At 48.3% G+C, this 16851-nt stretch overlaps 1 protein-coding gene across 1 annotated transcript in view; it reads left to right on the forward strand.

Moving 5' to 3' along the window:
- Chchd2 (Coiled-coil-helix-coiled-coil-helix domain containing 2) overlaps positions 1-16851 on the forward strand; it is a 61174-nt gene that overhangs the window by 28403 nt on the left and 15920 nt on the right. Inside the window, exon 4 of the mRNA XM_068385437.1 lies at positions 14-152. Within this exon, the coding sequence (XP_068241538.1) occupies positions 14-152 (139 nt within the window). The remainder of the gene's footprint in view (positions 1-13; positions 153-16851) is intronic.

The following is a 16851-nucleotide window of genomic DNA, read 5'->3' on the forward strand; positions in this document are numbered from 1 at the left end:
ATTATATTTGCAGGGTGGACCTAGTGAACCTCAGGGACCTTGCGCCTGGGAAATTAAGCAATTCTTGCAGTGTGCCCAAACACAGTCTGACGTTTCTGTATGTGAAGGTTTTAACGAAGCTTTAAGGCAGTGCAAAGCACAGCATGCGAATCGTAAGTTGCTCTTGGATTTTAGTAATAATACAATATTTGTGAGGGAGATTGATGACACGATCTAAATCAAAATGGGAATTCTATAAGGAAATAAAGATAATGCATTTAATCTATCCAATTTTTAAGCAGTTCAGTAATATAAAAATTCAAGTTAGTTTTTTCACATAAAGAATGATAGCTTTGTAAAGTTAGTTTTTTCACATAAAGAATGATAGCTTTGTAATGTTTAGTTTTGTGTTGAGAATATATCTAGCCTGTCTATAATGGCTCAGATACGTGAAGTATTGTCTTTTAATTCATTTATATGTCAGACTGATATAAACTACCGTTGATTATGGATTATTATACACCCCAAGAAAAAGGTTTTGACCCAGTGTTTCACTACTATTTTCAGTCTTGCTCAGATTGTTTCAGTGCTGAATACACATGGTCATATTTGGTGTGTGGACACTTACATTTTATAAGTTTAATGTTGATTTGTATATATGCTGGATATTTTCCCTGTTGTGGATGGAAGGTAGATCTCCCAGCAGTTTAACTTTACAATTCTGTAAAATTAAAATACGCTTCTTGGACCTTGATGTTTATTAGAGGTGTAGGCCTAGATTATATTTTTCCTTTTAAAGACTGCTGATTTCTTAGTTAAGTTGTCTGTTAATTTTTGGAAAGTTGCAAGGTTAATTTTGCTCTTGGAGAATTGGTAATGCGACTGTTAGCTGAATATGTTTGTTATAGCTCTAGCCTGTCCGATCTGCTACGGGAACCTGGAGGCCTCTTGAGGAACTAGTTTGCCCACTAGTTGGCTGTTTGATGGGTCAGGAACTCTTTGTCCTCAGGTTTCTGTCAATGCGATGGTCTCGAGTGCCTTCCATTTCTTGTAGAGTCAAGTCCTCTGTGTCAGCCAAAAAGCAGACTTCCTGACTAATGGTCAGTCCGGGATGGGGCCTGAACAGTTACCATTTCCGTGCTTATGGTGTCCGCTGCTGATGAGAAGGTAATGGACCGTGTAGCCAGCGGCTACTGCATGATCAAAAGGTAAGGGAAAGGAGATCAATTTGGAGCATCTCCTTAACCCTAGGGAATCCTTTGCAGATACCTTTTCAACAACTTTCTCCAGTGCATCCGAGCCCAGAATTGACCATGGAAGCTCTGGTGACCAACAGCATACGATAGCCTATTGATGGTAGCTTTTTATCACTTGGGAGGAGAGAAAGTGTCCTCTATATCTATGACCTTAGGTCCTACTGGCTGTGGAAGGGTACAGTCTGTCTGATGCATCAGAATTCAGCTGGGTTTGGCAGGGTCAAAAGAAGAGCAAGTTTTTCGCTCTTCACTCCTGAGAGGGGAATGAGGTCGAGAGGCGTTGTTAACCCTAAGCTGTTTGGTATCTCCCGTAGCTTTCGGGTCCTGGGCATCCAGGCGAGCTCTAAGGCTTGTTGCTATGTTGTGCCTGTTCTTAAGAATGCTACAAAGGAACCCCCCCCCCCAGGACTCATTAGCCCTCAGAGAAAAGGGATAGGTGGCTAGATGGTCGCCGCCTATCCTTTGCGTCATCAGGGTACTCTGACATTGGACGGAATCTCTTTTGTTCTGGAGTGTGTTAAAAGCAGTCTCTTGTTCCTTCTCTTACTCAAAGGAGGAGGAGAATGAGAGGTGGAGTCTATTTTATGACTTGACAACTTTTAATTCTCGACCAAGGTTACATCCCTGGGTGACAAAGAACCACATTGAGTTCAAGGACAAGTTCTCTTTAACGCCGACAGTTGCACCTCCTACAGTCACTTAACTTTATTGGGACGATGCCCAAATCCTCGAACTGAGGGAATGCATTATTATTATTACTTGCTAGGCTACAACCCCAGATGGAAAAGCAGAATGCTATAAGCCCAGTGGCTCCAACAGGGAAAATAGCCTATTGAGGAAAGGAAACAAGGAAAAATAAAATATCTTATGAACAGTAACATTGAAATAAATATTGTTCCAACACGGAAACTTACCTCGAACCACTTTCTTAGGAGTTACCTGGAATCTCCTCTCATCCGACAAAAGTTTTGTGTAGTTTACCCTACTTCCGTTTTCTGTGAGGTCTAACCTCAGGTGGTAGGATACGTGGCCTGAGGCTAGGCCCATGTCAGGCAGCCTGCTAGCTTGGGTCTCGGTCCTCAGTAATTTCTCTGGTTGCGTCGCGATATCATCTCGACGCTCTCCTTATCTCAGTGCCTACTTCCGTTTTCTGTGAGGTCTAACCTCAGGTGGTAAGATACGTGCCCTGAGGCTAGGCCCGTGTCAGGCAGCCTGCTAGCTTGGGTCTCGGTCCTCAGTAAGTTCTCTGGTCGCGTCGCAATATCATCTCGACGCTCACCTTATCTCAGTGCGACTCTTTATGTCCCCGACTCCTTTGTGTCCTGCGTGACTCCCCTGTGGTATTCCTGTGCTTTCCCTTTGTGTTCCCACGTGTTAACCTGGTCCTTTTTATCCTTTTCTGCTGCATTCCTTGTGCTCGTCGTGCAGGGACAGAGCGTGTTCCCTGTCGGTCACGTGTCCGGAGTGCGATTCGTGGTGTGAGGTGCAGTGGGTACTCTTCGGTACCAAGAAGAGGAAGTCTTCCAAGAGGTCGCCCAAGAAGGCTAGCACCTCTTCGCCCTTGACGTCTCCAGGAGGAACGTCGGTTAGAGTTTCCCTACCACCTTCCCCTACCCAGAGTAGGGGACGAGGTAAGTGCGTTGCGGTGAAGAAGCCAGAGGCTCTTCCCCAGGAGTCTGTTCTTCATGATAGTGGGGTAGCAGCTTCTTTCCAGGCAAGTGATGGGCCTGAAGGTGAGGTTAGTGGGGGTCCTAGAGACGGTGCCTTGGTGCTAGCGGGTCACGTCTCGTCTGATGATTCCATGTGGAGTAAAAATGTCCCTGTCTCTTCGCCCGCATCATGGGCATGTTTTTCAGGTACCTCCGCAGCTGAAGGCGTCCCAGAGAAGGAAAACTCACCGTTGGCGGGTCCAGGAGAAGGCGTTCTCATTCCAGGTCGCGACATGGAAGGAGGCCATCAAGGTCCCCGAGGAAGAAACTCAGGAGCAGCAGCTCACCTAACGAGCAATGGGTCCTTGTTCCCCGCAGTAAGCTCGCGGACTGCACTACTCTCCCGGGCACCGCGGGTTGGCGTAACAGAGACAGTCCTCCTAGAAGGGCCTCTGCCAGCCACAGATTGACCCTCAGAAGGACCCAAGGTCCTCGTCGGACAGGCATAAGACCGCGAATCAGACGACTCAACCCGACCAGTGGAGGGTGTCGCCTTTTCGGACGGGCAGCCTCGTCGAGTCAGCTCATGCGAGCGATCGACAGGGACGGCTTCCTCCGTCGGGCAAGCCCACGGAAGCCTCGTCCCCCTCGAAGAAAGACAAACGGAGGATGGAAGCTCTCACCTCCACGGCAGTGCCCATCCTCAGACTGCATCCTAGTGCGGAGGCGCCCGTCGGTACAGCTCATCAACCCCGGACGGCGACACGGAGGGCGTGCTAACGGAGGACTCCGTTTAAACGGAGGCTCTCGCCGCCACAGCAATGCCTGTCCTAACGAAGGACTCCACCTATAGGATGGAGGCCCTCGCCGCCACGGCAATGCCCGTCCTAACGGAGGACTCCGCTTATAGGACGGAGGCCCTCGCCGCCACGGCAATGCCCATCCTAACGGAGGACTCTGCCTTTAGGACGGAGGCCCTCGCCGCCACGGCAATGCCCGTCCTTCGTCCAGAACCTTACACGGAGGCATCCGTCGGTGGAATTCTGCCTAGAGAAGCAGGTCACCAGACGGTGGACGACGAGGACAATGTGGTTGGCGCGGCAGCTTAGGATTAGACGTACAGGAGGGTGATAGGTCTCATCAGACGGCACCACAGGATGGACGAACCGAAGCCGCGGCGGTTGAATTCCCTCGTACAGCAGAGGACCTCACTGGCGGACTCCCTAGAGCTCCTTCGCCATCCTCGCGGTACGTCTCCCTGAGCAGACCAGATCATCGACGGAAGTCTTCGCACTAAGTCTCGGTCGACAGGCAAAAGTCCGCGAAGGTTCCGACTTCTCCCGCCCAGCAGAGAGAGTCGCCCCTTCGGACTGGCAGCCTTGTCCCGGCTTCGGGTTCCTCGATAGACTGCCCTGAACGAAGGAACCAACCAGACAACATGGGGAAGCCCGCAGCTTCATAGATCCCCGCAGGAGCTCCATCTATCCAGCGGAGGCAGCCGCTGGTTCGACCCGGCACCATGGCATCCATACCCGGTACCACAACAGCTCCATTCAGGCTTCATGGTCAACCGCTGGTATACCAGGGTTCTCACACCCTACGGATTCCCCGGGAGGGGGTAGACCCATGACGGATACCTCCGTCCCTGTGGCTCCACCCGTGATGGAGCCAGCCGCTCCATCGTCCCGGCCAGCCCCATCCAAGCATTGGAGGTGGCCGCTGACACACCCATGACGGCTACCTCCGTGATGGATCCAGCCGTGCCATCGTCCCGGCCAGCCACATCCAAGCATCGGAGGCGGCCACTGACATGGCAGGGTATTTGAACCCCACAGTTTTCCCCGGGAGGGGGTAGACCCATGACGGCTCCATCCGCGACGAAGGCAAAATGATTTTCCCCCTAGTGGGTCGAACAAGGCTATTGCCTCCCCAGGGCCTGCCTCAGTGGCCGCTAGAAAGCCCCCCCCCCCCACACACACACAACTTTGTCCAGTACCTCTTCGGCTCTGTCCGGCCATCAGTTGTAGAAGTTGGCACACGTAATCTTTCCCTTGCCTTGCCCCCCGTAGAGGACCTTCGACTCCACAGTTAGCCTTAGACCCTCCTACTCGGCCTCCAGGAAGGAGATAGGGAGAGAGGCCCCCTACTCCTGCCCAAGCCTCAGGAGGGCTGATGACTTTTTTTGACAAGCATGGAAAAACCACGGTGCAGACCCGTGGACAGTAACAGTGTTAAAGGAAGGGTACAGGCTACCATTTCTGGCAGAACCTCCGCCCCTGATTCCAGCCATTCGGGCGGAGTGGTTGGCTCTCAAGGACCCTTTGAAGAGGACAGCCTTGCAAGAGGAAGTCTCCACGGTGTTGGAGAAGGGAGCAATGGAAACGGTACAGGAGCCGGGCCCGGCCTTCTACAGTCGGCTCTTCCTGGTGAAGGCAACGGGAGGTTGGAGACCGGTCATAAACCTCTCGGCCCTCAACAAGTTTGTGTGCAAGACCGACTTTAGGATGATCACCCCGAAGTCGCTCCTGGAGTCCTTGAGGGAAGGGGACTTCATGATGTACACCTCAACGTTTATTTTCAAATTCCAGTTCACCCCTCCAGCAGGAAGTATCTTCGGGTAAAATGGGGTGCCCAGACATTGCAGTTCAAGTCCCGCTGTTTCGGACTGTCCACATCGCCTCAGGTCTTCGCGAGGGTCTTCGCAACAGTCTCAGTGCGGGCACAAGAACGGGTCATCCGCCTGATTAGTTACCTAGACGACTGGTTGCTCCTTTCATCCTCAGAGGAAGTTTTTGTAGGAACTAGGCGCGAAGCTTCTGCAGTTCTGCGAGATTCTGGGCATTACCATCATCCTGGAGAAGTCTCATCTGTCACCCACCACCAGGATGACTTACCTAGGGATGGTCCTGGACTCCCGTCTAGTGAGAGCCTTTCCGTCGGAAGGGAGGCCGAACAGCTTGGACCCTCAAGGGGATGCCCTTCGCAGCAGAGCCCCCCCGAGATGTTCACAGACGATTCCGAGGAGGTATGAGGTGCCATACCATAGGAGGATCTCCCTAATGATCCCATCATGAAGTGGAAGTGCGCATCCTAGGAACAAGTCTAGGGTCCTGTGTCACGGCAGAGGTATCTGGCAAATTCTACCTTGCTGGTGTACAGTATGCAGCAAAACTGGTGATACTTTTTTATTTTTGCCTCGGACAAGCGTTGCTCTCAAGTTGCCACTTTGCAAACATGTATATTGGTCACATTTGTATAATTTTATTATTGAGTAACGTTAGATTGTTAAAAATTATTTCATGCTAAAATGATTTTTCATAAAAATTAAATACATATGTTACTGTAGCACGAATCCTTTTGTCAACATGACTGCGACTCAGTGAGATTAGTCTTTGAGCTTCCTGTCTGGATAGAAGGATTCAAACTGGAAAAGACGAAGTCTAGGAGAGCAGTTCAAGCAGAGCCCTGTATATAGTCTACCGATGATAATTTATACATTTTCAATATTAAACTTACCCGATGATCATATAGCTGTCAGCTCTGCTGCCCGACAGAAAAACCTACGGGCGGAATACGCCAGCGATCGCTATACAGGTGGGGGTGTACATCAACAGCGCCATCTGTCAAGTAGGTACTCAAGTACTCGATGTCAACAAAGAACCAATTTTCTCTCTGTCGTGCCACTGGCAAGACCTACTAAATACGCTGTTACTAACTGGATTTGTTTTCACAACGATTTGGTGAAGTACACTATTCCAGTTTTGAGCTTTCGCTATGCAGGGGTTTTATCTTCATTTCAAAACTTGAACTCGTTTTGGATAGATTTAATTATGGTGACGAAGAGAGTATGGACTCTCTTTCACTTTTAAATGGCCGACCCTTCCCTTAGACGGAAGTGTGTTTAGGTTTTTGGTAATTTTGCTTAACACGTTATAGATCTATATATTTTATATCTCTCCGCCTTTATAGGCCTCTTCGATTAACTTTCCATTTATTATAAACATTTATTATAAACATATAAAAATAAATTTTTATGTTTGTTTATATGCGACCTTTCCTGATAGTAGGCGGTCCTAACTTGGAACCGAAGTTAATTAACATTGAGCCCGGTATATCATATTTAACCTTTAAAGAATTTAATACTTTTTAAATTTTAATGTTTTATGAAAGAATTTCTTTGATAGTCTCGTACTGTTTTCAAAGATGAACTAACGTTTAGTTTTTTAGTCTACGCAGTTGTTGACGTTCAGAACGTTCAACATGCGTTCTATCGTTACGATAGAGAGAGAGTGTATCACGGTTTCACTTTGCAGTAAGAGTAAACCGATTCTGGCGTTTCGTTCATTCTTTCTTAGCTTAAATGGTTTAAATTCTAAATTAAAGGAACTTTTTATTTGGAAAACCTTTCAGTTTTTTCCTTTAGCAAATGTTTTAACGATATATAATTGGGCTCTTCTCTCAGGTGCGAAATCAAGAGAGAAAGAGAGAGAGAGATAGAGACGGAGGGAGAGAGAGGAGAATAAACGTTTCGTTCAAGCGGGTAACGTTGTTCTCGTTTTTACTCTCCTCCCCAGTCGCTGTAGGGGAAGAAGGTAAAACGTTTCTAGGGTTTTATTCTTGTTCCCAGGCTATGTGCGGTGAGAGATTGTAAACGTAGTTTATTTGATCTAGTGTTTAGTCTCTTTCCCAGCCACTGAATTCTTTATCTTTATATATGTTTTCTGTTGCATTATAAGACTGTTTTCGCAATTACTACCTTTTAATGACGGATAGGATTGCGTGTTTCAGGTAGAAATCAGTAAAAGTTTCGATTTCAGTGAAATAAGTGCAAAACAGAAAATCAAAGTGATAAAGTGATATGCGCAAAGTGTTACAGTGTTGCGTCCGAGGGTTCGTCTGTTCGTGCCAGTCGTTCACCTAGTCCGGGACCTCTTACAAGCTCCCAAGCCCAGGGGAGAAGTAATGTCGAACGACTTATGGGTTCCTCAGGCCTTGATCAACGAACAGACGTTTTCCCTCCGTGGTTTCGGGCGTATCTACCCAAGATCGCCCCACCCACACAAAGACGAGAGAGCCCATTTATTCCTCGTCTGCGGAAGAGGTTTCTCGTAAGAAACCATGGACCACATCTCGCAGCTTTTTAAGTGCAAGTCGGTCCCTTCCGCGCAAGTCCAACGGCCCAGGTGTAGCCACTGGGTCAGTTCGGACTCGCTGCAGTCATCCGACGACTGCACACCTCCCAAGAGAGGCAAGGTGGTACCGCAACAGGCAGTAACTCCGTCTGTTGCCGCACCCGCTATTTTAGACCCCCAGTCACAACGGACAGTAGCTCCGTCTGTTGCCGCTTTTGTAGACCCTAAGTGGTCTTTACTGCAGTCTATGCAGACTCAGTTAGCTGCGGTTATGCAGGAGTTTCGTGCGGAGAAGGTTGACACTGCTCCCGTTAGCCTACAACCTGCCACGGTTGTGCGCCCAGCTCACGCTGAGGCTGCCTGCTCCCACACTCCGGCTGCGGAGAGCTCCACCACCGATGCGCAGTCGACCCTGCCAGACGCATGTTGACGTTAGCCAACGTGCGGCACCCTCCGTTGACATGCGTGAGCTACCGCATCAGCAGTGGGAAGGTGGAGTCAAGCTGCCGTGTTTTGACGCGATGCGTCAGTCTCCGCAACCCACGGCAGTCCCCACCATGCACCACCACTCCGCTTTGCTTGTTGCCAGCTCTCAGACTGTCAAGCAGTTACATGACGTTGCCTTCTGGTCTGCTGCTAATGCACCAGTGCTGTATGTCCTCACGCACCTGTTGTGGTTGACAGTTCAGTTTTGACAGTTCACAGACTGTCAGGCAGTTACATAACGTTGCCTTCTGGTCTGCTGCTTATGCACCAGTGAGACCCTCACTGAGATACCTAGCTTTTCTCGGACAAGGTTCCTGTAGATGAGAAAGTGCTGTTCTCCCTCCTACTGATATTCCTTTGAGGACTCTGTCATTTGGAGAGGAGCCTTAAGCTGCTTAGCCTCCTATGGACTTTAATTAAATCATGATGATTTTTTAAGGATCTTCGTCCGGATCTTGTAACTGCTGCTCCTCGTTCGCCTAAACGTCAGAGCTTACACTAGGCCTAGCTACTTCGAAGCCGTTGTTGTTAAGCTAGTGCTCTCTCGCTCTCCTAGAGAGCATTACGTTGGCTAGGCGACTGGTTTTTGCACCAGGAGGAGTTTTAGGGATACAGCCTTTGATTTCCCTTCTTTTAAACTGGCTTATAGAGCGAGAGTCTGATAGGACACGAGAGAAGTTCTCGGCTTGGGAGTTCTTGCCTCTGCCCAGATAGACTTCTCAATTCTGGTAGACTCGCCCTGGCGCCTAGCCAGGAGACGCTCCAAGTGTTTACAGGTCAACTTCTCACTTTTGTTGAGCCTTTGAAGTTTTGCTGTACTATTATGTCTCACATAACAAGGCTTCCAGGGATGGTAAATGGTTCCGCCTCAGTCGCTAACCCCGTCTGTTGCCACACCTGCTCCCGTAGACCCTAATGGGCTTTGCTGCAAGACATGCAGTCCAAGCTTGTGTCCTTGATAGAGGACTTAAATGCGGAGAAGAACCTTCTGGCCAACAACCTTCCAACCGGTTGGTTGTGCGCCCTGTTGACGCTGAGGTATCCTACTCGCGTCTGCCAGTTGAGGTGGTTCCTCCACCGATGCGACCCAGTGTGGGTTGCCAGTCGCACGTTGACGTTAAGCGACGCTCAGAGGTGGTTGTTGAAGTGTGTCACTAGGAAGACGTTCAACAACCAGCAGAGGTGACTTGTTGTGACGCAGTGTGTCAACCTCAGCAACCCGGTAGGGTGTTGACTGCACAACCCAGACAGTCTAGACAGTTTCGGGTTGACGCTGTACTTCCTCGCGTCCTCATGGTTGACAGTTCACAGACTGTGCAGCAGTACCATGATATTGCGTCCGGCTCCGTCACGCATCCACCAGTGCGACCGGATTCAGCGAGTCAGACGTTGCCCACTCCGTTGCCGTTTCCTCATCAGTTTCGGATAAGGAACCCTCTGATGAGGACGGTGCTGAACCAGACGATCAACCCCCAGCCCTGCTATCCATCCAGAAGATGCTGAAGAAGGAACGCTGCCCTGTCAGGCTGTGGACGAGTCTGGTAAGGACACTGTCATCCGTGGTTCTTTTGTGTCACTTGGAAGACTACACCTCCGTCCTCTTCTGTATCATCTAGCTTTTCACTGGAAAAAGGACAAGACGCTAGAAGCGGTCTCGATCCCGGTTTCCGGAAAGTTAAAGTCTGGTCTGACTTGGTGAAAGGACTTTATCAACCTTAGAAAGGGTCTTCCCCTGTCTGTTCAGACTCCCAACCACGTTCTCTTCTCGGACGCATCGGACGTAGGCTGGGGTGCGACATTAGGCGGTAGGGAATGCTCGGGATTTGGAACTCGAGTCAAAGGACAATGCATTTCAACTGCAAGAAGCTACTGGCAGTACGTCTGACCTGGAAAGCTTCAGGTCTCTCCTTCAAGGCAAAGTGGTGGAGGTGAACTCGGACAACTCCCGGCTTTGACGTACATCTCCAAGCAAGGAGGGACCTACTCTCTGACATGGTACGAGATCGCAAGGGACCTCCTCACCTGGTTAACGGGTCTAGACTTTTCACTAGTAACGAGGTTCATCCAAGGCAACTTGAATGTCATAGCAGATTGTCTCAGTAGGAAGGGACAAATAATTCCAACAGATTGGACCCTCCACAAGGATGTATGCAAGAGCCTTTGGGCCACCTGGGGCCAGCCAACCATAGATCTCTTCGCAACCTCGATGACCAAGAGGCTCCCAATAGTTTGCTCCCTATCCCGGACCCAGCAGTAGTTCATATAGATGCCTTTCTACTAGATTGGTCACATCTAGATCTATATGCATTCCCTCCGTTCAAGATTGTCAACAAGGTACTGCAGAAGTTCGCCTCTCACGAAGGGACAAGGTTGACGCTAGTTGCTTCCCTCTGGCCCGCGAGAGAATAACTCACCGAGGTACTTCGATGGCTAGTAGACGTTCCCAGAACACTTCCCCTAAGGGTGGACCTTCTACGTCAGCCACGCGTAAAGAAGGTACACCAAGGCCTCCACGCTCTTCGTCTGACTGCCTTCAGATTATCGAAAGACTCTCGAGAGCTAGAGGCTTTTCGAAGGAGGCAACCAGAGCGTTTGCTAGAGCAAGGAGAACATCCACCCTTAGAATCTACCAATCGAAGTGGGAAATCTTCCGAAAATGGTACAAGTCAGTATCCGTATCCTCGACCAGTACAGTGAACCCTCGTTTATCGCGGTAGATAGGTTCCAGACGCGGCTGCGATAGGTGAAAATCTGCGAAGTAGTAACACCATATTTACCTATTTATTTAACATGTATATTCAGACTTTTAAAACCTTCCCTTGTACGTAGTACTGTTAACAAACTACCCTTTAATGTACAGAACACTTAATGCATGTAATACAGTACCCTAAACTAAAACAGGCACAATTATTAAAGGCGACTTTATATCATGCGTTTCCTAAACACGCCAAAAAGCACGATAAAAAATGGCAACCAATGTTTTGTTTACGTTTATCTCTGATCCTAATGAAGAAACAAACGCATTTACACATCTGTTTATAGGTTAGTTTTTGCATCAATTATATTGATTATTCAGTACAGTATGTTGATTTGGTTATTACTAATGTTTTACTTAATTTTTCTTAGGACTTCCAAATGAAATTTTTTTCTTTATGACGCCGCCTGAAACGACGGCGTCATAAAGTACGCTCAGTAAACAAACTAAGGCATTTAACATGCATGATGAAAATGATAAATAATGATATTACAGTAAAAGCTTTTATAAAATATGTTATTACAAATATTATTTACCGTATCTATATAAAATCATACATACGTAGCAAAGCAGGAAAACAATCTACGAGAGAGAGAGAGAGAGAGAGAGAGAGAGAGAGAGAGAGAGAGAGAGAGAGAGAGAGAGAGTTGTTTTACATACGTAAATGTAAATTTTAAACAAAACAAAAATAGCCCCATTTCATATAAAATAGATTACAAATATTTTACTTTATCATATTACAGTAGTCTGTATAATACTGTAAAGTTCAGTACAGTATGTTGTTGTTAAAGTCGTGGCGATGAAATTCTCACGAAACAAAAACACGCCATTTGATTACAACAGCTGATTCATTCTCTCTCTCTCTCTCTCTCTCTCTCTCTCTCTCTCTCTCTCTCTCTCTCTCTCTCTCTCTCTCTCTCTCTGTGTTATACAATATTTACATTTAGATGAAGAAACTAAAATTAGTTTTCTTAGTGTCAATTAAATACGAAATGAAATAATTAGGCCGAGTCTACATCCATTTCAATCATAGCCAAAAATAGGGCATCCGATTTCATCAGCAAACCACTATTTTTTGGGAAATATCATTTTATTCTAGAAAATTGCCACTCTTTAAATAGTTAATTGCACATTAAGAAAGCGTGTACTTTTGTTTTTAAATTTCGGGTGTGTTTTAAAAATCGAGTATTGTTGACTTTTTTTTTTTTTTACTTTTGGCTGTGATTAGATCAGCTGTCATCTAGCTGCCGCTCTTGAGTGTGTACGAATACACTAACAAAGTATCATTTATACCATTTCTTAACTTATTCAAACCGTCTACAGTATACAGTTGATATTACATAAGCACCAATGTGTTATAACCTATCAAATTTTTTTGTTTATTACATTTAAACCCCCCTCTATCTCTCTCTCTCTCTCTCTCTACCTCTCTCTCTCTACCTCTCTCTCTCTGTGTGGGCTACTTTTCACTACCTCCCATTCCTTACCTCTCTCTATCTCTCTAACAAATGATGTCTTTGTTGCTCCTCAAAGTTTCATTTATATTGAAAATCAATCATGATTAAATTTTCCTTACTTTCTCCAATCTCGCACCATCGGTCACATCGCGGTATTTTCGATATTTCCGGAAAATCCGCAATATATGTATAGACATGGGTTATGAAAAAAATCCGCGATGGTCGAACCGCGAAGTAGCGAGGGTTCACTGTACCTCTGTAACTCAAATAGCTGACTTTCTCTTATATCTGAGGAAAGAACGATCTCTTTCAGCTCCCACTATCAAGGGTTACAGAAGCATGTTGGCATCAGTCTTCCGTCACAGAGGCTTAGAGCTTTCCAACAATAAAGATCTACAAGACCTCCTTAAGTCTTTTGAGACCACGAAGGAGCGTCGTTTGGTTACACCTGGTTGGAATTTAGACGTCGTACTAAGATTCCTTATGTCAGACAGGTTCGAACCGCTTCAATCAGCCTCCCTGAAAGATCTCACCTTTAAGACTCTTTTCCTGATATGCTTAACCACAGCTAAAAGAGTCAGTGAGATTCATGCCTTCAGCAAGAACATCGGATTCTCATCCGAAACGGCTACATGTTCTACAACTTGGTTTTCTAGCCAAACACGAGCTGCCTTCTCGGCCTTGACCAATATCGTTCGATATTCCAAGCTTATCGTATGGTTTGAAATGAACTAGAAAGAGTATTATGTCCTGTAAGAGCTCTTAAGTTCTATTTAAAAACCTTTACGAGGCCCGTCTGAAGCTTTATGGTGTTCAGTTAAGAATCCATCTTTGCCTTTGTCAGAGAATTCTTTATCCTATTTTATCAGACTGTTAATACGAGAAGCTCATTCCCATCTGAATGAGGAAGACCAAGCTTTGCTGAAGGTAAGGACACACGAAGTTAGAGCTGTCGCAACTTCCGTGGCCTTTAAACAAAATAGATCTCTGCAAAGTATATTCGACGCAACCTATTGGAAAAGCAAATCAGTGTTCGCGTCTTTTATCTTAAGAATGTCCAGTCTCTTTACGAGAACTGCTACACTCTGGGACCATTCGTAGCAACGAGTGCAGTAGTGGTGAGGGCTCCACCACTACAATTCCCTAATTCCATAACCTTTTTAATCTGTCTCTTGAAATGTTTTATTATTGTTTTAGGTTGTCCGGAAGGCTAAGAAGCCTTTCGCATCCTACTTGATTTGGCGGGTGGTCAAAGTCATTTCTTGAGAAGCGCCTAGATTAGAGGTTTTGATGAGGACCTTTAGTATGGGTTGCAACCCTTCATACTTCAGCTCCTAGGAGTCGCTCAGCATCCTATGAGGATCGCGAGGCTCAGTAAGGAAGACGTACTTAAAAAGGCAGAGTAATTGTTCAAGTCGTATTCCTTACCAGGTACTTATTTATTTTATGTTTGTTATTTTGAATAACTGCTAAAATGAAATACGGAATACTTAGCTCATATATTGTCAACATGTAATGCTGGTCTCTACCCACCCCCCTGGGTGTGAATCAGCTATATGATCATCGGGTAAGTTTAATATTGAAAAATGTTATTTTCCTTAGTAAAATAAATTTTTGAATATACTTACCCGATGATCATAAATTAAAGGACCCACCAATCCTCCCCAATAGAGACCCAGTGGACAGAGGAGAAAATTGGTTCTTTGTTGACATCGAGTACTTGAGTACCTACTTGACAGATGGCGCTGTTGATGTACACCCCCACCTGTATAGCGATCGCTGGCGTATTCCGCCCGTAGGTTTTTCTGTCGGGCAGCAGAGCTGACAGCTATATGATCATCGGGTAAGTATATTCAAAAATTTATTTTACTAAGGAAAATAACATTTTGGGGTTTGATTTCAGTTATTACCTATTTGTTTCAACATGGAGTACTTACCTCGAACTAATTTCTTACGAGTATCTGGGATCTCCTCCCAACCGACCAGAATTTTGTGTAGTTTACCCTACTCCCGTTTTCTATGCGGGGTAACCTCTGGCGGAGTGATACGCGCCTAGAGACGACCCGGGGTCAGAGAGCATGCTTGCTCAGGTCTCAATCTCCAGTAAGTTTCTGGTCGCGTCGCGGATAACATCCCGACGCTCTCTCTTACCCAGTGCGACCCTTTGTGTCCCCGACCCCCTTTTGTGTCTCAGCGGTTCCCACGTGGTCCCTTTGTGCTCTTCCTTATCCTTTTCCGTCTCAGCGGTTCCCACGTGGTCCCTTTGTGCTCTTCCTTATCCTTTTCCCTCTGTGTTCCTGTGTCTCGCGGTATCTTACTAGTGCGTTATGGAGCATCCCTGTCGTTGCCCTGGCCCTATGGCCGGTAAATCGTGTGGCGCCTTCCTCTCTAAGCCTGAAGTTGACCCGCAGTGTGTGTTCCCCTACAGCCACGTGTCCGGAGTGCCAGTCCTGGAACGAGGTGCAGTGGTCAAGAAGAAGAAGACCTCTAGACGTTCACCTAGGAAACCGAGCGTCTCTTCGCCTCTCGCTTCGCCTGGCGTTTCTTCGGACAGTCTCTCTTTGCCGCCTTCCCCTACCCAGTGTAGGGGTCGAGGTAAGTCTGTTGCGGGAAGAGGCCTGTGGCCCTTCCCCAGGAGTCTGATTTACCTGACAGTGGGATTGTCTCTTCGATCCAGGCAAGGGAGGGGCCTGAGGGAGGGACGGGAGTGTGTTCGGGGGACGTAGCCCTGGTGCAAGCAGGGCCCGTCTCGTCGAACGATCCTAGGTGGGGTAAAACTGCTGCAGCCTCTTCTCCCGCCTCTTGGGCATGTATTTCAGGTGCGTCAGTAGCCGAGGGTGCCGCCGAGAAGGAAGACTCTTCGCCGTCAGACCCCCTCGCGTGGGCGCCTCCAAAGACAACCTTCAGATCACCCCTGAGGATGGAAGAGGAGTTTCAGACCTGGTTCCCCAGCGAGGAGCTCCCCGGTCCCCTCCAGCGCCTTCAGCTACGTTCCCGTCCGTCTTCCTGGAGCCTTCGTCGCCGATCGAATACCGTATGGACCCATCAGCAACGCGGTGCGACTCAGGCCCTTCAGGTCTTCGGGCTCCTCGGTCGAGGCCTACTCCTACTCCTCGGAAAATGGAGCCCCGAGGAACCATAGTAGATGGCGAGATAGGTCCCGCAGGAGACGGCGAGATAGGTCCCGCAGGAGACGGCGAGATAGGTCCCGCAGAAGACGGTCTCGTTCACGTTCCCGTTCCAGATCCCGCCACGTGGGTAGGCGCTCTATATCCCCCAGGAGGAAGTATAGGAGAATCGACTCGCCGGAGGAAGAATGGATGCAGGTCGTCATCCCATGTAGCCAACTCCTGGGGGGCTTCAGCAGTCCCGAGCACCTCGGGATGGCTCCCTAGGTCCCGCTCACCAGTAGGATTTGTCACCAGCAGCAGATATGATTGACGGAGGGAGTCGTCTCTTCAGGCCCCAAGGGACAGGCATAAGTCCGCGAAGGTTCCGACTCCATCCACCCAGCAGAGTCGCCCCTTCGGTCTGGCAGCCGCGTCCCGGCCTCAAAATCTACAACGAATCGTCCGGAACGAGAGACTCCTTCACTCTACGGGCAAGCCCATAGACCCCTGGACTTCCGGAAGAAGAGAGAAATCCAGGACGGAGGCCTCCGTCCCTGCGGCGATGCTCGTCCTACATCCTGAACCGCCGAGATTGGACCACTCCAAGAAGATGCCTCCTCCCCGTGTGGCTCCCCCCGTTGGAGGTCCTCCGTCACGAGCAGCAGAACGTCCGACGGAGAATGTAGATGACGGTGTAGAAGGTTCGGCAGAAGAAGTTTCGGCCTACAGGAGGGCGATAGGCCTCAATAGGCGTCACCACAGGCTGGACGAACCTGAGCCCTCCAGTGACGAAGTCTGGCTCTCGAGCCTCAGCAGGCTGGTGGATGCACCTGTGCAACAGAGGCCCCCGCTAGCCCTTTGGCTAGGGATGTTAGGCTGGGTATGGCATACGTTGACAGGATCGTGGCCAACCACGCGGAAGCTCCCAAGAGCCAGAGCGCCTCCAAACTTCTCCAGGGCCTGAAGACACAGAAGCGATTCTACCTTCCTGAAGGACACCGCGGGGGTCCCTGTACGGTGGAGCCAG

Source organism: Palaemon carinicauda, chromosome 13 (genome assembly GCF_036898095.1).
Source record: "Palaemon carinicauda isolate YSFRI2023 chromosome 13, ASM3689809v2, whole genome shotgun sequence".
Lineage (NCBI taxonomy): Eukaryota > Metazoa > Arthropoda > Malacostraca > Decapoda > Palaemonidae > Palaemon > Palaemon carinicauda.